This window comes from Misgurnus anguillicaudatus, unplaced genomic scaffold (assembly GCF_027580225.2).
Source record: "Misgurnus anguillicaudatus unplaced genomic scaffold, ASM2758022v2 HiC_scaffold_26, whole genome shotgun sequence".
NCBI classification, from domain to species: Eukaryota; Metazoa; Chordata; class Actinopteri; order Cypriniformes; family Cobitidae; genus Misgurnus; species Misgurnus anguillicaudatus.
Window position 1 is genome coordinate 1,459,558 of NW_027395276.1, and position 22,178 is coordinate 1,481,735.

Genomic DNA, 22,178 nt, shown 5'->3' on the forward strand with positions numbered 1-22,178 from the left:
TAAAATCACAAATATTACTTTAGCTGTGTTTTCACAAGCACGTCACATATTCAAAACATCTAAATCAGCATAATACTGTTCTTGAGGGCAGAAATTCAGAGACAACCTGCCTAACGCATTAGTGCATAGCCATGTTTCTTCATCACATTGTCATTTACGATCCCATAAATCAATTCTAAAAACAAAGCACCCAGAAGGCAAAAAATTGCTGGTCAAACTTGCGTAAAACTAACGTAACCCCCTCATTTATTCAAGCACAGCTGTTCTTATGTCAGCCGGACAACATGCTAGCACAAATATCTTCTCTGCTCTTAAAAAGGTTCACTTCAGTGCTTCTATAAAGTTCTCATTTTAAAGCCGTCTGTCATCTTTCAGAGCTATGCAGTTCATCACACTGGTCGCCTTGTTTTGTAGTTAACGCTGCCTTCTGAAAGGAATGTAAAGCTAATGAATGGCAAGCCCAGCCTCATGTTTTTTTGGCACTGCCATTGAGTGAAGGAGGGAAATGTTGGGATGCTTCATGCCTCGGCATTACTACAGGAAAACAGGAAATGCTCCAGGGTTCGAGTCAATAACAATGTAGTTATTATTTTTTAAGCCATGTTGCCATGTAAATAGCAACAAACCAACACTTATTTTGAAGTCCCCCTGTGGTCGATAATTTTATCCCTTCAAAATATTTTTTTGTGAACAAAATATCCCCATGTTTTAAAATAGCTTATTAAATAGCTTGTTGGAATGCTTAATTCTGATTGGCCAGTCGTGACATTTGCAGGTTTGTTATTTCCAGATAATAACGGCTCAAAACTGATATCACATGGTAACCCAAATGCTGCAAATCATTTTGACAGGTACAGTTTAATATTACACAACATTAAATATAAATATGTCTTTTAATAACATATATGACATTGTATTTACAAATGATTAAACCAAATAATGTGTTCGTGACATCTGAACATCTTATCTTAAAACTGAAAATAAACTTGTTTTCCTCGCAGAAGGGTTTGCATGCTTTAAAAATGAGCAAGTAAAATATTTCAAATCAATATTTAATGCTCCTTACTAGGGATTGACCGATATGGATTTTTTTGTGTGTGCCGATACCGATTTTTGTTTTATCTGCCCTAGCCGATCACCGATACAGGCTGCCGATTTTCTTGAGCCGATACCGCTTTTGCTCACTCAGTTTACATAATAAAAATGACACAATGGCAACAGGCAGAACCCGCTTAATCTCCTTATCCATTTACATGTGTATACAGTATATATCTCCCAAGGAGATATATATATAATGTTGATTCATAGCCGCAGCAAATTTAGCTGCTTATTATATCATGTATTATGTTGTGCTATCTGTCGATTTTCTGTGCTTTTCACTGGTCCTATTAATGTAAAGCTGCTTTGAAACAATTACCAATTGTGAAAAGCGCTGTATAAATAAAATTTAATTGAATTGAACAATAATGGAAAAAAATCTTTGTCCAGCTATGATCAGCTGTTAGGCCGAGCTTTCGATGTTGTCATGGAAAGGTTGGTTGTTTTTAGTCACATGACGTGCAATCGCTTGCGGCTGCCAGCAGTCTGTCTGTAAATAATGCCACAAAAAAATCAGCAAAGAGCAGCCACGTATCGGCCGATACACAAAACTCGCAAAATCGGCCCGATATTATGATAAATAGTAAATAGCTGTGTAATAAGCAAGATAATGTACAGGCAGCAATAACCCCCTTCAGTATGATACACTGTCAGGCTTATTTCTGCGATAACAACCGTCTGCCTATACACTGAAAAAAATGATTCATTGAATTTAATCAATTTTTTTAAGGTAAGTGGTTGCAATCAATTTATTTAAGCTACATTTAAACAAAAAAGATTAGTAAAGTAAAATAAAATATAAAACTTTTGTTTAAATGTAGCTTAAATAAATTGATTGCAACCACTTACCTTAAAAAAATTGATTAAATTCAATGAATCATTTTTTTCAGTGTACATTATCCCATTATACCAACTATACCCATGCCTTATTTAGTACATGTTGATTTTGAATATGCAAATTAGCCCCCATCTTCACTTAGTCCAGTCCCTCCAGAAAAACGTGATTGTGCGATCGCGCGATATATTGCATAATCAGCCAAAGTCTGATTAAGGGCTGCATTTTTTCCAAATACGACGCACTTTCACTGCATTGATTACATATTTCCGCGCACAAAATATGCGGGGTTTGCATGATTTCATAATCTCCGCATTTTCGTAGCAAAAAGTCACATATATAATAGCAGAAAGTTGAAAAATGTTGCATTTACTTCCCAAAAGCGCAGCCGTGTCCTCTATTGCCATGGGAACGTTATGAAGTGACGTGATTATGTGACGTGAACATCATTGCAGCTTTTGCAAGTTTCCGCAGTTTTTGCAAGTTCCGCAATTTTCGCAAATTCCCGCAATTCTATCACATAAATTGCATAAATATCCCGCATATTCCATCGCATTTTTTAAGAAAACATGCCGCAAAATCGAGGATTTTTGCCCGCAACAACCACAAAAAAACTCCGCGTTTTTCTGGAAGGACTGTTAGTCACAGCCGCTTTAGTCACTACTAAGTATTTATTTAGTATTATTTAGTAAACACATGGCAAGTGGAAATATTTTTTTATTTAGCCATATTTGTTTTAACTAAAAACTGATTCAGAAGAAGGAGGGTAAGAATATATTGTACAAGGTTTATTTACAAAATAATTTATCAGAATGCTAATGCATTTTATATATCGTTCTCTATAGACGGTTTCTTCGGACGCACGTGCGATGATGCGATTACGCGTCTGGTCAGAACTTTACTTCCGGTTGCTGTTTATATAATGGTCTGACTAGTTGCTAAACTGAACTCTTGAAAAAAAAACATGGCAAAAATAATTTATAAGGTTTTATAAATAAACTATTAAAAAGTCCCAGCCTTCACGTTGACTGGTTACAAGTTTGTGATGTGGGAAACAGGGGAACATTCAAATTGAATTTTATCTTAAAGCATATTAAAAGCAACATTCATATAAACAACAATAAAACCTTAAGTTTTCACCACGTAGGAAAGGAGGTGACAGTATGACGGTAGTCTTTATGTTTAAACAAGTATTGATGGCTCAGTATCAGCGCACTAACATCCAGCGCTAGGGATCAGCATACAAAACACAGCAACAGATGGTAACCAAGTATTTTTTTTAAGTTCGAAGAGCATTGAGCGAGTGTTTAATACAGAATTAAATTATATAAAGTTGAACCTTTGTTTAAAAAACGACTGGGATGCGAGCGTCTGTTAAGAGCATTGGGAGTAGGTGTTGGCGAGCTAGAAATCGAATGCTTGCTAACACAGAGATGGCAATACGCCCGCGGTCGCAGCTATCTACTAAAAGTGTGCACTAAAAGCCCTTTCTGTCATCTGTTCTTCCCTTTAACAGGCTGTTTTTTCTACGGCCTACTTTGTGAGGAAATTGATCTGTTAAATGTGTCAAGGATAAGAAAAAGAAAAAGTGAAAAAGCGTTCGTGTGCTGCGCGGTCGACAAGGCCATTCGAGGTTTAAGGTGTATAATTAGACACACGGTTACCGCACTGAATGATTTTTTCGCCCACCCTACTTCTGTCCATCATGTACTGTGACTGAACCCGAACAGGAAAAAACTATAAAGTGTTCACGTAGCTAAGTTGGTTAAGCACCGCATTAGCAAAACAGAGGCTGTGGGTTTGATTTGGAGGGGAAAAGCATACTGATGTGCGATAAATGTATAGCTTGAACGCTGGATAAAATTGTGTAGATGTTAAAATAAGGTGATTAAGGGAGAAAAGGCAGCAATCATTTGCAGTGTGTAATTCATCCCTAACGTTGCAGGAGAATGGCGGCTAAATATTGTTGTAGAGGCAGCAGAGGACAGAATTTATCCAACCACCTTGAAGAATTTCATTAAGAAAGACATGGATGTTTGAGAAAGTGTGAGAGAAACATATAGAGACGAATATCTAACATCTCATGGCACAAACCCAAACAGTTCACAAAATTTCCTCAAGCATCAAAGCAGTATGATGGCACACAGCCCACGTTGCTCGTCCTTCGCACCTAAAGCTCCTTTGAGACCACCTGGCCCGGTTTGGCTCTGGCCACTGTGTGTGTCTTATCCACGATGTTTGAAAAACGGTTTGGAGAAGGAGACGGGCCGACTACCAAAACACACTTATAGCCAATCAAATCAAATCAAATGCCGGTTTGCGTATGTGTGGGGCGGGTCTATCAACAGAAGGTCCAGATTCTATTGGGGTAGGGGCGTGTTTGTTTAGGTGATTTCAAATATCAACATTGGCTTTCAAACATCATGGACTCCGCCTTTAACAGCAAAAGAGCGCTCACGATTCAATATTTGATTGACAAGACAGCTGACTCGGTGGTTGCTTAGCAATATGAAAAGCCGCGCTGCACTGCTCTTTTTTAAAAAAGGCAGTGCGTCGCGCCTTGCGTTTGCAAGCATTTAAAGCGCTTTTGGTGTGACTGAGCCCTTAGAATTCTCTGCTGATTTTGGACATACAGATATGCTTTATACATCATTTAAAACATTAAAGTGTCTCGTTTTTTGTGTCCACTCCCAATAAAAACAAAATAAAAACATCACATCTAAACCGTGGTTTACTCGCGCCTGTAACTAAAAGTTCTCTCCAGTCACGAATGTTTTCTCTCCAGACGCGAACTCCTATGTGCTCTTTAGACAGTGTGACCCGATCGACGGCCAAACGCACACAAAAACACACAATGCCTCATATTTGACGCGTTTTGTGGTATTCTTATAAAAGATGATTGCAAACATCACATCTAAATACTTATTTACTCGCACCTGTAACTAAAAGTTCTCTCCAGACGTGTTTGTGCTTCGTCAGACAGTGTGACGCGATCGACGGCCAAACGCACACACAAACACATGATGCCTCATATTTGGCGTGTTTTGTGGTATTCTTGTGGTATTTTGTGGTATTCTTATAAAAGACGATTGCAAACAGGGTATATTTCTGTACAGTTAGTTTATTTAACGCAGGATCATGCATTGAAAAGCATTTATTTTTTGTTGCTTTCACAAACAAACACGTGACGGAATAATGTTGTCTTCTTACAGTACATTCCTGCCTAAAGGCTCATTATGCATCTCATTATGCAAGTCTTTTGTTTCCTCAGCTGTCAATCACAGATTATTCAAGAGCTTCCCACCATCCTTGCATATTGCTTTCCTGACAAAAAAGTTCTCTCCAGACGTGTTTGTGCTTCGTCAGACAGTGTGACGCGATCGACGGCCAAACGCACACACAAACACATGATGCCTCATATTTGGCGTGTTTTGTGGTATTCTTGTGGTATTTTGTGGTATTCTTATAAAAGACGATTGCAAACAGGGTATATTTCTGTACAGTTAGTTTATTTAACGCAGGATCATGCATTGAAAAGCATTTATTTTTTGTTGCTTTCACAAACAAACACGTGACGGAATAATGTTGTCTTCTTACAGTACATTCCTGCCTAAAGGCTCATTATGCATCTCATTATGCAAGTCTTTTGTTTCCTCAGCTGTCAATCACAGATTATTCAAGAGCTTCCCACCATCCTTGCATATTGCTTTCCTAACAAAAAAGTGACTTTGAAATTGTAAATCAATATATTGTTTATGTGAATGAGTAGACAGAATGATTTCCGCATAATTTTAAAGAAAAAACTCTAGAATCTAGACTACAAGATCCTGTTTTGAAAAGTCTTGGGAAAACATGTTTAGAAAGAGTTTTGTGGACTTATTTCAGTCACTTAAAAATGTTGCTTTTTCAAAAACCATGCATAAACATTTTTCTCTCAAAAATACAAACATGTACATACATGTTAATCATATAATATAGTAGCCCAGTTTGTGCTGAACACAGTGTTATGAGACTTTTGCCATTATTATGTTTTTAAGCAACTGAAAAAAGCGGAAATGTCAGTGCAGGTAAAAATTTCTCCAGGGCCCTAAAAACTCCTTAGACCCCAGAGGGTTAAAATGCAAGCAAAAACCACACGAGCATGCCGTTGAGAACGCAAGTGCAGCGTAAATGTGAATCTTCAGAAATTAGTAGAGATTAAGTAAAAAATCAGCTCACTGACTGTCAGCATTGTCCAAAGCATGATCCACTTCTCTTAAAGCAGAGCAGGGGCCAGTTTTGTGATAAATTCTGTCTATCAGCTCTCCCAACATGGACAGAAGTGACAGGAAGGCACCCTCCAGCTCCAGACAGAGCTGTCACAACGGAGACATGGTCAAGTCTACATTGCCTTATTTGATCATGACGGATGTCTGAGGTTAGCAGCGCGTTCATATCTCCATTATGCTCAGCATTTGCACAGAAGCCCAGTGTTCCAGTGCAGAGACCTTATGTACGGTCTAAGAGTTTCGTCACCTGCTTATGTAGAGGTCCGAAGTTCAAATCCTCTTGTTTGCATTGCCTATGGAAACCACCGTAAAGCCTTATGTGGGAAAAGAGCAGGAAAAGGGAATTATGGGACTGAACTCTGACAAGTCTTAATGTTGCTCATTAAGTAGTAAGGTCTGGATTGGGACTGATCAGAGTGCACTGCTAAAAAGCTGCTTCCAGGAGATATTTGTGAAAAATTAAATACCACAATTGAAAGTTAAAGTGGCTTTAGAAGCCAAGCCCTTCTTGAAGCACATTAAGTTTCTTCTTCTTCCTTTATTTCTTTACGCTATTCCAGTATCTACGGCTATATTCATGCACTGAAAAAAATGGACTTAGTGGGTCTTTGAATTTAAATAAAATAAACATGTATATGCAACACAAAATATTTATATTCCTTGTGTAAACATAATTTAATTGATTGGGATTAAAATGTTTTGTTTGAATGTAAAATGAACACATTATTCTCACATTGATTAAAATTTATTGAATTGAATACTTAAAGCAATAAAATTGGGTTTGGACACAAAACGGCACCTCCTGAGCAGCAGGTGGCAGTATAGCTCATTGAGAAGGACGTGATTGCCATAAAAGAAGAATAAAGATCGTTTTTTTGGGCGCCAAAATGAAGACTAAGCACAGCAGTCACTGCCAGTCAGTCAGAAGAACTCTCTCAGACGGACACCACGTTATTAAAGTAAGTTATATTATTTATTTATGTTCGCTTCATACGTGATATATCTTCACTAGATAGACTATTTTTTTGTTTACAATATGTAGCCATTGCAATGACTTGTTGTAAATATTAGTTTGGAGGAGGTAGGTGGAGTAAGTCAGTCAAGCTCATAAAGAAAAACACATCGTTTTAAAAACGTCAGCTGTTTAATGTTATTTCACGTTTGGTAGTTTTATCTGAGTTGAAAACTGTCAGCTTTGAGTTGACTTTTGAGGCACTTTTTACTCAGCGTTTTATTTGTCCTGACAGGTTTCCATAGAACAACTAACCAAAAGTTATTCTGTCCAGAGTAACGTTATACATGTAATTTACCAGATGATATCAATTGACTACATTAATAATGACATTGCGTTTGAAACAAACTGTCTGCTTAATCAGATGAACAGACCCGCGTCAGTTATTCGTGACTTCGCTACGCCACGAGCAACACTTGATTCTATTAGAAAAAGCTCTTTTTTTAAATGTCTCGCGTCTGGTATATTAACTGAAAAAAAAATCGCTTTGAAGTGCCACACCTTAAAGCTGACGTTTTCAGAAGAGAACCTTGTTGTTTTAAGATCTCATTTTGTCCAACATTGCGTCCTATAATACTTATTTCATTATTGCTCTGTGTATGTGTGGTCTTAATCATTTGAGGTTATGTGTTGATTTCACCTCTGAATATTTTCTCTTATAGGTGCCTCATCCTGGCAGGCACTACACACTCAAAAGCATTGGTAAGTAATTCCTATCACTGTTTTACTGCTGTTAGGAGCTAAATCTTATTTTTGTAACTAATATACATGTATTATTCTTTGACTCGCAGTACTCAAATATACAATGGTTGGTTAATTTGTTTTCAGATAAATGCTGAATTTGAGAGAATCACTACTGTCTTATGTTCCTGCGTGTCACCTGGACCTCCAATCCAAAAACCTGATGAAACACTTCTATCAGAAAGGAGGACATCTAGCAAAAAGACTTCAAACAATTAATGATCAAATGACAGAAGTAAGTAATATAGATTCATAGACATAAAATGTGTAAACCTTGTTGGAAGTACAGAACATTTAGTATGTTTTAGTTACATCTTTTGGCACACGGGTCATTAAAACACCTGGGAAGATTTAAAGGGGTAGTTCACCCAAAAATAAAAATTCTCCTCACTTACTCCCTATCATGTTTTTACAAACCTTTATAAATGTCTTTGTTCTGATGAACACTAAGGAAGATATTTTGAGGAATGTTTGTACCCACACCAATCATAAGCCCCATTCACTTCCATAGTGGGGAAAAATAATACTATTGAAGTGAATGGGGCTCATGAACAGTTTGGTTGCAAACATTTCTCAAAATAAATATCTTCCTTCATGTTCATCAGAACAAAGACATTTATACAGGTTTGTAACAACATGAGAGTGAGAAAATGAGAGAATTCACTTTTGCTGTGATTGTCAGGTATGGTAGCACACACTTGAAATGTGGCCTCTTCATTTAACTCATCCCAGTGTAGTAAACACACACACACACAGAGCAGTGGACAGTGCAGCTGCCTTGCTTTGTAACCCATGTATTTGTAACCAATTGTAACATGCTGTGGCAATGCACATGGGACTGTATACTTACATTTATATTTGTTTGCATTGTACTAATTTCCAATGACACTTTTATTGTAACAGTAACCTTTTTTTCTGTTTCTTTAACTACATTTGTTTGTTTTGTACAGGGCATGGATGAAGTCAGCATCAGTGAGGTCATTTGAAGACACCAGTGTTGGGATTTGTGCTCTCAAACAACATGCTTCTTGTGATGAAGAGGATCTTTGTATAGTCCTGGAAGCCATGAAGGTGTTGCAACATCGAGCCATGTTGTTTGAGCTGATGTATGCCTTAAACCTGAGCTATCCTGATCTCCGCTTTATTTTTGAGGAAATCCAAAAGATTTTAATGGAACTGCATTGAGAGTAACTTTAACGAACAGTTTCTTTCAGTGAAAGTATCAGAAAGACTGTGCTGCTCATTTTTGACTTTGTTTATCTGTTTTAAGTGTTTTCTCTTATTAATACATTAACCGTTTGCTGCTCAGAGTCGATTTTGGAAATGGTTGTTGTATTTTGTTTTTGTTGAATCTATGATTAACAGTTTATACAAATGCTGTAGCTCTGACTTTCTGAAGGATTGATATTTTCCAGTTTGTAAATCCATTTTAAAAATAATAGTACATACTGTTTTGCATGTCTCTTTGGAATGCAGTGTTTGTGCTTTAGCACTTCTAAATCTACTGTGATAGGAACTATTTTAAACATTTGGGTCAGTTTCACAGATGGGGCTTTTCCTAGTCCCAGACTTTTGCAATGCCATATATCAGTGCCCTTGTTTTGTCTAAAGATGTTCTCCATTGTTGTTTTTGTAAGGTAGGTTTGTTTGTAAACATTTTTGTAAAAATATCCTAATATAACTAGGGCCTAGTCATGGATTAATCTACAACCTGTTTGGGAAATTGCCCCTTTATGTATGTACTGCATGTGCTGATTGTTATAATAGTCATTGACTGTTATTGAATTAATGTGTAATGATTTAAATGAATTGATGATCTGAAAGCAGTGGTTTGCCTCAATATCACTAAACATTTGTACAAAACTCTTCGCTTTTTATGCCAATGCAAATGTATTTTGTATTTAAAAAGAAATAAATAACATTTGGATAATTATGGGTGATTATTCTGGTGCCAGAGACATAATGAAATTGCTTTAGAGTTACATAATCCCATAATATAAGCATTAAAAAAGCATGTTGGAATAACAGATGAAAATCTAGTCCCCTTACATAATTAAATTACTTAAACATTACAAAATAAATGTGTTATGGTAAAGAGAAATATCACTTTGAGTCAACATATTTGTATTAGACTACTTAAAATAATTAAAATGTTTTGGTCTGACACATAAAAATTATTTGAGGAAAATTATTTTGGTTTTAAACAATCGGATCATGTGGGACCGATGTACACATTAAAATTACGTAAATTGAAAGGATTTTTTTTTTCAGTGTGGGGAGAACGAGTTAATCCATACACAAGTTTTATTCAGACAAGCTGATCCATACACAGGTTGGGGGAGAGACAATTTGGCATCCCCAATCTGCCTAACTTGCATGTTTTTGGCCTGTGGGAGGAAACCAGAGTACCCGGAGTAAACCCACGCTGACACAGGGAGAACATACAAACTTCACACAGAAAGGCCACCTGCCCTAGCCGGGGCTCAAACCGCGGCATATTATGTTTCATCTTATTACGAATAAAAGCCAAAAACAAAGCACTCCAAAATAACTACAGCAATATAACAATGTTCACATATTGTGAACAATACACTCACATACTAAAATCGCCAGACTGTTTTTATAAGCAGTTTAAATTAAATTTGCTTGTTCAGAATTAGCTGAACGTAAGACTGGCCAACGCATACGCAAGGGTCCATGTACGCACCGCCGGATTTTTGTAACCGTGTGTACTTTGTTTGCGTAGTTTGTGTATGTGCGAAAAAGGAAAATTTAGTATGTAGCCCAGGAAATGTGTAGAACGTCTGTGTACACGTATGAGTCAAATAAACTATGCTTTGCAAGTGCGTTCAATCGTGCACATGCATTTACGTATAAAAACAAACTATACTCCAAGCTTAAGAAATACCATTTACAGTTCAGAATGCTCTGATCAGATTAGATTCCCATTCCAAACAGAGGATATTTCATGTGTTAAGAAAAATATTAAATACTAAATAAGTGAGAGGTGTTGCAATCTGTGTAGACCGACTAGTTTATAACATTACATTTCAAAGCATATTACGGAGCAGTCTGCTCTTGAATCGATCTTGTATTACTTTAATGTCATACGCCAATCGGTCTGCACTGGCAAAAGAAAAAAAATCCAAATGTAAAAGCAACAGTTCTATTAATATATCTTACATAATATCCACTTCATTTGAACAATCCATTATAGCATTAAACACACATGCCAATGTATGCAACAAAAAATTGAAAGCATCTCTGTGGACCCTGAATTTCAATTACCATGTCGCCAGGAGAACATCTCTTCACTGGGTAGCATTCATGAGATTAACATTTGTTAAAGACACTGGGATCCCCTCACCGGATCGAAAGACGCAGCAAATTTTGTGAATAGTTTTTGATTACACCACCAGAAAAACTCATGAAATTTTATAAATGAGCAATCGTGATTGGAAGAGGTGTCACACTACTGTAGGGGCAGTCATTCTGGTCCTTAAAGGGGACAATTCACATGATTCAATTCATAAATCAGTGTTTCCCACAGGATTTTGAGGAAACTGTGGTGGTGATGACGTCACCCGCTAATTAGCATATATGTGATGTCAACATGTCGTGTTTGCGTTTGATCTAGTGTTGGCACCTGAAATATGTTTTACTTCTACTCTTTGATCTGTATCTGTATTTGATCTGTATTATATATCAAATAATATTTTAAGCCGAATTAAGCTGTTTTAAATAGTGAAATAAAAATGTAAATGGGAATCATGAAAATTTTATTTGTGGGGGCCAGTGTTGATTCTGTGGTGGGCCACCACAAATAAATCAATATATGGGAAACACTGTAAATAAACAATTCAGAAATAAAACGTTAGTGTCCCCAGAGTACATATGTTACGTTTTAGCTCAAAATATCCCACAGATAATTTATTATAACATGGTAAAATTGCCACTTTGTAGGTGTGAGAAAAAATGTGCCATTTTTTAGTGTGTCCTTTAAAATGCAAATTAGTTGATGAAATGCAAACACTGATCACCATAATGGTGGTTTGTTAAAATTGAAAAAACTCAATTGTGCTGTCAATTTTTTCTCTCTCTCTCTCCCTTTCTCCCCTTTTTTACATAACAATGGAAGTTTAAAGTGGATCAAAAAGTTTATCAAAGTTGTCCTAAGACAAGAACGTGTATTGTTAAAAATCTTAAAAACAACTTTTATGAATGGTTTAAAATGACTGTATATGAAATGAAAGCACAGCTACCAAACATAGGGCTGACCAAAATTCACATCTCTGTACTTTTGGGATGGTTGTCGATATGATAATTTCTACAAAGTGGAATAAATTTTAACATGCAAGTCAAAGCCTCATGGGAAATGTCACAATCCTCTTTATGAAAACAAAAATAAATGTCAAAAGCAGGGGTTTCCTCCTTGTTTGAAAATAAACAGCTGCACAACATGAGAGTTGGTTGGAAATCTTACGTCTGACCTCAGTCTTCATATCTGCCAGAGCTTCTGAAGCAAAGAAGGGTCGTATCAAACCATACCGATATAGACAATATTGTCTCATCCTTTATATCGCTGGGGAAAATATTGATATTACCAAAACTTGATATACCCCCAACCCTAATCAAACATTAATCCCCGGTTTCACAGACAAGGCTTAAAACTAGTCCTAGACTAAAACACATGTTTAAGCTGTCTCGACTGAAAACAACTTGCACTGACAGATCTCAAAATATGCAAGTGCCATTGATTTGTCTCAAGATACATACCAGTAATGTTTCTTCTAAGGCATGTTTATAAAAGATACTTAAAGATCTTAATTTAGTCCTGGCTTTAGCTAAGCCTTGTCTGTGAAACCAGGCCAATACGCCTGAATTTATGAAACAAAACTTTTTTGTTTGTTTTCTAAGGCTTGCCCAGCCTTACTAACAACTACAATTTAAAGTAAACTATGTAAGCTTTTACAATTTCAACCAGAACACAACAATATCAACACTGGAAGCAAATGTGTTCACAAAGCCTAAAAAAGTGTTAATCCACACTAGCCAAGACTTATCCAGCGTTAGGCTGACAGGTTTAACCTATTTAGGATTGGCCATTAATAGGATGACCAAGCACCTACAACAAGCTTACTTTTTGTACTTCCTTTAAAGGCAGAGTAATAGTTGGAATAATACAGGCAAAAACTTAACATTGTACTTATTAATTCCCTTACATAAGTAAAGCTCAAACTTTTGTATTTTCAGAGAGGTCAAAAGTCGAATCATTCAATGTTACTTTGAGCCCCGGAGCATTCATATGCCTGATAAGCCCTGATAAGCTTGGGAGGTGATTCATTCAATTGAAGAGTATCATAATTGTTCATACAGGGTCACCAAAATTTCAAAACTTAATATCTGTTGTAGTAACTGATACTTAAAGTTTAGTCAGATTATATCACTATTATGTTCATGTAACACATCAAACTTTAAGTCAAGCGACACATTCGACTCCTTTGTCGATTACGCTTGCACACGCTCAGACAAGCATCTCTTAGACTATGTTCACATTGTCCATTTAAATCCAATTTTTCTACATATCCGACTTAATTGACTGACTATCCACACTGAGTATCACAACTATTTAGATACAATTTGTCTGTCCTGTGGTGCTTTTCCGTTTATTCGGAATAGCCGGATTGGTTTCTATAGCAATGATGTTGCATGGAGGTGTTTGAAATAAGTGTGTTCGAGTTCATGCAGTGCTGCGCAGACTAATTGGCGTGTGACATAAAAATACAGCGAGTGCTTCCTGCGCAGTGCCACATCGATTCAAAAACGTTGTCTTACAATATGACAATGTGTAGAATAAAAGGTTTTCATTTCTTTATGCCGTCTCCACTCACACAGACAATAACACAACTATTTGGTTGACGCAACAACCTCTGACGTGCTAATGTTTTACGTGGAGTGAGAACGTGAAACGAGAAAAAAGCAAGGCTTATGCCAATTTCCAGAATTATGATTTGAAAAAGAATTTAAAAAGAAGCTTAAAATGGATTCGTAAAAATCCGATTTCGTGTGGGTTTTTTTGCCATTCACCCTTGATTTGTGAACAAGATAATAGAAATAAAATGAAGAAATCTCATTAAAAGGTTTTTATAAATTATAAAAGTGAATATTGTTCTGGAATAAAGTGTCATTGCAAATCATTTTACCATCCCTGCTCATGGTAATTCGTAACTATGATACAAAGTGTCTAATTAAGAATTCGTACAATCTTCTTGTACTTTTTAGCACAATCTGCTTTCGCCTCAATGACGTTAGGTTTAGGGTTGGGGCTTCATCCTTGCTTTTCCGAATGATATAGACGGTTTCATTGGAAGCACGTGATACACGTCTGGATCCGAACCTTACTTCGGGTTTCGTTTTTTTAATGCTCTGACTAGTTGCTAAACGGATCTCTTGAACAAATGCCTCGTCGAAAATAACAAATGTTTTGGTTTCCTAGGTAATCTATGTGTTGTTTTTTTTGCTTGTTATATAAATAATAGGGGTGTAACGGTACGCAAAAATCACGGTTCGGTGCGAACCCCGGTTTTGAAGCCACGGTTCGGTTCATTTTCGGTACAGTAAGGGAGAAATGCAAACATTAAACTGCAGGTTGTTTATTACTTTAAACTTTTTTTTACAATTTGTTTACACTTTTTTAAACACTTTATTAAAGTATAACAGATAAAATATATATAAAATGAAAAAATAATAAATAAAATACTACTGCAAAGTTATTTTTTACATTATTTTATAACAGAAGGTAACTCTTATCTTAACCTTCTCTTAAACTTTTTCTACTAAAACCTTGAACTAACAAATTCAATTCCTGAATACATTTATGAACTATTAGCCTACATTTTTGCCACTAAAAATTTTCTGTTTTGATTTATTTTGGATTGTTTAACTCACAGTATTGAATTGGCTATGTACCATCTCTGTATAAAAATAATATTACTGCTCTGTGTAACTGCATAGCAAGCAACATGATGATATACTTATTATACACTCATTTTGAGATTAGTGAGCTGCATACATAGCCATCTTTGATCTTTTGCACGTTTCTCCTAATCTTTGCTTGTGTCATCAATGTAAGCTGTGACTTTACTTACGAACCCCTCCGCAGCTGAGTGACAGCTGAGTAACCCCGGGTTACAGCTCTTCTCTGTCCCGACCAGCTGATCGCATTGTGACAATGATATGATTGACGTGAGGTGCAGATGAAAAATCTGATCACGCATTCCTTATTCTTGCTGTCACAGAAAGCGCGTCTCATGAATGCGTAGCAACGAAAGACGTGCATCCTCTCACGGACTTTTGAAAGAACAAAGCAGCGCGTTGACACGCGTTTAACATGCGCTTTTAGATACGACACGTAAACGTTTACATCAATAATCAAACGGATATACAACTAAGTAAATAAAAATCTTTCTGCGGGCCGAATTATGTTATATGTTTGACAGAAGACTTGCGCTGAACGCGGAGACTTCCGCCACTTAATATGTTCGTGCGGAAACGCACGTATTATGTTCCGCACAGGCGCACACAAAATGCTTTCGGTGCACGTGCGCGCCGTGCCGAAAGCCCTGAACCGAAACGGTCCGGTTCGAATACACGAACCGTTACACCCCTAATAAATAAACTACGTTTAAAGAACTTTGTTGTTATTTATTCTTAGCGGAGTTTACCGGAAGCTACGTGCAGCCGCTTGTTTATGTTTGTTACTGCTGAAACGGTCTATACCATTCGTAATCTTTATAGCAGTGTGGTTATGGACTTAACAGGGTTCCCACACCTTAGTTAACCTCAAATTCAAGGACCTTTCAAGAACATTCCAGGTGCAATACCCTCCAATTCAAGGACTAAATGTGGAGAAAGGTTACATTATGTTACCTTTTAAGATACATTGTTACAGTTCCCTTTTGAGGGAACTCATGCTGCATCACTGCGGTGACACTTTGGGGATGCCTCCAGGGGTAAGTGCATCTGAGGCTATGTCCACACGAAGCCGGTGCATTCCCTATCCGATCATTTTTTTCCTTGCTCTAAAAAAATAATCCGTAAACACGAAACCACTGAAACCGGTGTAGTATATATGCCGGACCAGTATGGGGCGCTGTACTTCTGCCACAGATATACACTATACACGGAGAAGAAGACTTTGAGCATGCGCATAACCAACGTATGGTGTTGTCCATTGTCGCTTGTTGGTCACCACAATTGCATAGAAGCAATAGATTTTGCTGTAATAAAGCTAGTAGGCTTTAGTAGCTTCTGTAGCACGAACACAATCACTTAATCCGCCGTTATTGTTGTTGCTGTTACGTGTGACGCTTCCGACACGTGATGTGATGACGTTTTCGCTTCACAAAATATACGGATTGGCTGTACAGACGAAACCGCAAGGGTGTCGGTTTCAGATTTTTCCACTTTAGGACCTGGTTTCAAAAAATAGCGGATTCAGTCTCCCAAAACGCCGGATCCGTGTGGATGAAACGCCAATACGATAACAAATTTATACGTATGCAGTGATACGCGTCTCCGTGTGGACAGCCCCTGAATATGTCTAATTTAACCAATGGTGAGGCTTAACGACAAAGACAGGGTGTCGCGGGAACCAGGAAGTATATCGCAATCTGAAATATTGCCAAAGATGGGGTTACAGGGATGCAGGAAGTATGGCAAGTGTACATACATACGTTACATACGTAACCCAAGACGTTCCCCACATTCACAAACTTTCAAGGAGTTCAAGAACCCGTGGGAACCTTCACTTAATAATCCCTGTAGCTAAAACACCTGGAATAAACAGATGCTTGAAATGTTAAATGAGTAATATTTAAATTGGGTGATTTCCTTTTGAAATCATCCCATATACATCACTTAAATATTCCATTATCCAACTTCCGTTGTAAATGTTTCATCAACCGGTCCACATTTCAGCACAAATGACTGAAACTCACACTTCTGTTCATCTCTCCCAATCTGTCCTTCCCCTCAGCTCTGTGTTTCTACTTTATGATCCATTTTATAATGAACAGTTCATTTTGCGGTTTCAGGCGGAAAAACTGTCCTGACTAATAGGAAATGAATGAAGCTGTCCGTGTCAGATATCACTGCTCACCAACCCACTGAGTCACAGACAAGAGCGCATCTTGCACTTATAACAACCAAATTTCACATATTGATATGGCACCCAATTCTCTTTTGGCAGTAACCAGGGTCCAGTGTGCAGAGCTCTCACGCCCTCATAACGCAATTGCTGTCCACCATTTTGAGATAATGCATTAATACTGTGTTGAATTAAGTAAAACAAAAATACAATAGTTACCAATATTTGACATGTGGCACAAATGCATTTGGTAATACTGGCAAGATTGATGTTTTACACTTACGGATGAGTTGGGTGTTAATTTATTTTTTTCTCATTCGTTTGAAAATTAGAAATATTGGGTCTCATTCACTAATAATTGCATATGTTTTTCGTATTTATATGCGCACTTGAACTTCTCACGAAAACGTTCTGCATACACGTGCGTACGCACAGAAATTTGTTCTTATACTTTGTTGTTACGTTAGTGAATTTGGATTGTCCTACATGAGCACCTGCGTGCATGAGGTTGGCAATTTGCATAAAACACGCCCAAACCAGCTCCATATAAGGGCTTTCCCAAGCACAGCTGGTCCACAGAAAATTTTAGAGCAGTTTGTCACCGAAGCAATTGTCATTACCGAAGATTTGTCATTACGCGCATTTATGTGTGTGGAAAAAATAAGTAGGCTATAATAATGTATAATATCCAGTAAAAAATAATAATAATATAGATAATGTTTATAAGAATAAAAATATAGAAAATATTATACTATTAAACATTATAATGTTAATTTTATATATAAACATTATTATTTACATTATAATTATAGCCTATTATTTTATTATTGCGTACACATGATACTTGTTGTTTTTTTCCCCGTACATTTTGAAGAAATTTTGATACAAAAGTTTTTGTTGAATCATGATTTGTTTGTGAAAACGTCCGTACGCACTACGGGTGTCACGATTCTCCAAATCCTCCATCCGTCATAAGCAGCTGCGCTTCTCGCATCTGTACGAAGTCTAAACATAAACTAAAGTAGTAATCCTAACGTATTTGTTCAGTTTTATGTGTTTCATGCGAGCTGAGGCAAACTATCCCTTTTGTTTAAAATATAACCCGTTGCATCTTGGCGCCTCTCTCACTCTCGCCCATGTGCAGAGAGCTGCGCTCTGTTCAAAGTCAGATTACTAGGTAGTAATCCTGTTTATGATATGCATTTCAAGGAGTTGTAGCAATACAACCCTCGTGTTTAAAATATAAATCTCTGAGAGTTCCCCCCCCCCCCCCCGCTTGGCAAGCCGAGCGGACGTGACATGGGGGCGTGGCAGCATCGACAATCCCATTTTTTAATTCGAAGTTCGAGGGTGTGACTTAATTTCAATCGATTTCGATTTAAAATCGAAATCGTGACACCCTTAGTACGAACATCTCTCGCACAAATTTGTGCGTATACATGCTTAGTGAATGAGATCCAATGTCTGCAGACTCTGCACACACAGAAAAATAAACACCGGAAAGACTGCATTGAAAACAAACTGCACAACTTTGCATTTAAAGGGAACATATAATTAAAATCTGACTTTTTCCATGTATAAGTGCTATAAATGTGGCCCCAGTGCTTCTATCAACCTAGAAAATGTGAAAAAGATCAACCCAGTAACTTAGTTTTGGTAAACCATTCTCTGCAAGCATGTGAAAAAATAGGTCATTGAAATGTGGCTCCTCTTGTGATGTCAGAAGGGGATCTTATTATAATAATACCGCCCCTTAATCTGCACTATCCAACCACAGCACTGGCATTTAGTGCAGAGAGAAATTGAGTTTCAATTTCAACAAACCACCATTATGGTGATCAGTGTTTGCATTTCATCAGCTAATTTGCATTTAAAAGGACACACCCAAAACACACCTAGAAAGTGGCAAATTTATCATGCTGTGATAAATTATCTGTGGGGTATTTTAAGCAAAAACTGCACATATGTACTCTAGGTACACCAACGATTTATTTTACATCCTAAAAAAATCTTGTGAAATGTCCCCTTTAAATGTTCATTGCAAAGCATTAAACATTCAGCTGACTTTCCATAAAATTTGAATGCATGATAAAGCGAATGTTCGTTTTCTTCACCTCTCAAGTTACACAAACCGCAACAGTTTGGGGACATGACATCTGATTTGCATTTAGTCACACCAGTTATATACATCCTTCCTAAAGCAACTTTAGTATCGAGTACAGATTTGACTGCACATCTGCATATTTATTCACTACGCTGTGCAATAAAAACCACATCCTTGTTTCAAGTAGCGTAGATGCAATTCACACAGTGGTTGTCAACCACTCTAATTGACCCATTAGGGTGACTTACACAAACCTGACAGCTGCAAACACATTATTCACAAATAAACCACCAATTCATGAATGGACTTTAATATTATGCAATAACCACGCGTTCTGTGCCTCTGACATATACAAAACAAATAAAGAGAGAAAGGAAGAAAGAGAATGAGAGAAAGAAAGAAAGAAAGAAAGGAAGAAGAGAGAGAGAGAGAGAGAGAGAGAGAGAGAGAGAGAGAGAGAGAGAGAGAGAGAGCGCTGAGATTTATGTGGTGTTGCAAGCAAGGCCCTGTCCAGTGGCCCTTACAGCTAGGCGCTAACGCCTTAGCACGCTGCTAACACAGATCGCCTGTAAACTATGAGGTAAAATTATCAAAAAAATAAATAAATATACACCATTCACATTAAAAAATGAAAAAACGATCACGAATGCACAAAGACAAACTATCGCTACGCTAAAACTGAGCTGGTGTATGTCATACACATCAAAGTCCCAGTTAAAAGCAGACCTGTGGACTAGTTATGTGTGAATGAGTGAGTTTTAACGGCGGCGGAACTCATACCGAGCAGAAGCAGCTTTAGCTCCCGCCTGGCGTCGCGCTTATCCCGGCGAAGCTGCTTATCGATCTCCGCGTTGATTCGTTTCGACTCCTTGGCCTCTTCGCTAAGACAGCAGGCCATCATTGACTCCAAAGTCATCCCCGCTGCTTTTCTGAGCACAGCCCGGCCTCGTCGGGGGCTTCAAAAATCCCGAGAAAAATAATAAAATATCACTCTGTTCGTTGACAAAAAAGAGGGGTTACACGAAAAGATCCCCTTATCCTCCTCCTCCTCCGAGAAAAATATTGAGGAGGACAAAAATGAGAGGAAGGTAAGGAGACGATCTGAGGGGGGCTCGAGTGGGGGAGGGGGCCGGGGGCCTCGCGGCGCGCTACTTTCGGTTGCGTCGCGGTGGACGCGAGTCTCTACCCCGCGTACGGACCGCGACAAATCACGGAGCTGTGAGAAAAAGAAAAACAGAGGGGGGCGGACGAGGATGAGGAAGGGAGTATAGCGTCGGTGAGGAGGAGGTCCGGCAAATGATTGAAAAATCCAGGGCAAACTATCCTCGCGTGCGTGCGCGACACTCCCACAGCGGCACCGCTGCAGCTCACCACCAACACGGGTCCCGGAGAAAACGGGACAGGTCGCGCAGTCGCGACATCCACTTTTCCTCGTCTATCCGTTTCCAACGGAGACCGAATGATTCCTCCTCGGCGAAGGAGTAATCGCAGCCCGATCGGGGTCTCGCGATGAGACGTCACTGCTTTACGACGAATAATGCGTTGGAAAAATAGTTCATGTTCAAATATTTTCCCGTATTTGTTGACTGCCCCGAGTCACAAAAACGTAAAACAATTCTGAGGGGAGGAAAAAGGCCGTTGCCTTTAAAAATGGATTATAGCACTTTTGATAGCTTCTCCTCCTACATCACCAGAGCTGCGTGAACGCACACAAACCTGATGTCAATAATTCCGCACGGCTGGGATGATTGACAGGGAGAACGTGCTCGAGCGGGAAAGGAGAGGCGGGAACTGTGCGTGCACGCGCTCTGGAGGAGGATAACAGGAACTGTCAAGTTTGGTGGACTGCACGAGTCAGTCAGGCGTTCACAAAACCCATACTGCCGGGGTGTGTCGCTTGTTTTCTGAAGGAAAACTGTGGATAGAAGTTGCATTTTTAATTTCAATGTGCCTTTTGATGATCGTGTGTACCTACAACTTTGCTAATCCATTATACATAAAAAGAAGTATAGCGTACAATAACAGTATAGCAATAAGAGGATAAAAAGCCTATAACATGGGACTGTGGTGTTATTACCTGGGGTCCTCCAAATATATATATATATTGAAAAATATTGAATATTGAAAAAAATATATATATTTGAAAAACAAGAAATTAGGCATCCAACAAAAATGCATGAAAGGCTAATAATAGGAATGATTAAAAAAACTGAAATGAAGGTTTCCATATAAAATGATCTAAAACTTGATTAAAATGGTTGATCAAGGTCCCCCCTTTAAAACTATTCAGTAAATTTAAAATGGTATTTAGCACGTTGAGTAAAGTATCTGTGTATGTAAAAATAATAATTTTAAAGGGGACATATCATGAAAATCTGACTTTTCCATCTTAAAGGGACACTCCACTTTTTTTAGGAAGATAAAATATTTAATAAATTATCTATAGGGCTTATTCGATCTACGTCATCAATGAGGCTGTTTACACTTGGCATTAACATGCGTTTTCGTCGATCGGATCACAAGTGGACGACGTTAATGCCAGGTGTAAACGGTGTTCAAAACGTTTTGAACGCGTCCACTTTCGACCACTTTCAACCACATTCAGAGGTAGTCGAAACCACTTTCGATCGGATCGCTTTGGAGCTGTGGAACGCACATGTGGTTGAATGCGTTCGAACAGCCACACGCGACCGCCTTCTCTCCGCCCATTTATCTAATCTGAGGTATTAAACACTAATTTTACGTCTTTTTTGACTTCTGCCGTGAACATACGGTGAACAGCGCTATTTTTAGCCTTTCATTGATAAAACTACTGCGGGTGTTCTCCGTAGTTTCGTTTTGAAAGCGTGAAAGTTGCGCGATCCTATTTCATCAATTGCACTGAAAACTCAGAGAAAGCTCCAATAAATAAACGTACAAAACACTGTGCAGCATGTATACTTGCTAAACAAGCAGCGAGCTCCGACATAATA

At 38.0% G+C, this 22,178-nt stretch overlaps 1 protein-coding gene and 1 long non-coding RNA gene across 3 annotated transcripts in view; one reads left to right on the plus strand and one right to left on the minus strand.

Annotated features, from left to right (window-relative positions):
• Nucleotides 1–21,231, minus strand: part of LOC129443147 (guanine nucleotide-binding protein G(q) subunit alpha) — a 70,276-nt gene extending 49,045 nt beyond the window's left edge. The window contains exon 1 of the mRNA XM_055203575.2: nt 19,987–21,231. Coding sequence (XP_055059550.1) covers nt 19,987–20,122 — 136 coding nt within the window. The 5' untranslated portion in view covers nt 20,123–21,231. The remainder of the gene's footprint in view (nt 1–19,986) is intronic.
• LOC129442392 (uncharacterized) lies at nt 6,828–10,223 on the plus strand. 2 transcript variants are annotated; one of them, XR_012368237.1, is made up of 4 exons: nt 6,828–7,160; nt 7,876–7,915; nt 8,042–8,189; nt 8,905–10,223. It is a non-coding gene; the product is annotated as an uncharacterized lncRNA (long non-coding RNA). The 2 variants fall into 2 exon arrangements; XR_012368236.1 differs by having other exon boundaries at nt 6,829–7,915.
• Nucleotides 21,232–22,178: the final 947 nt, after the last annotated feature.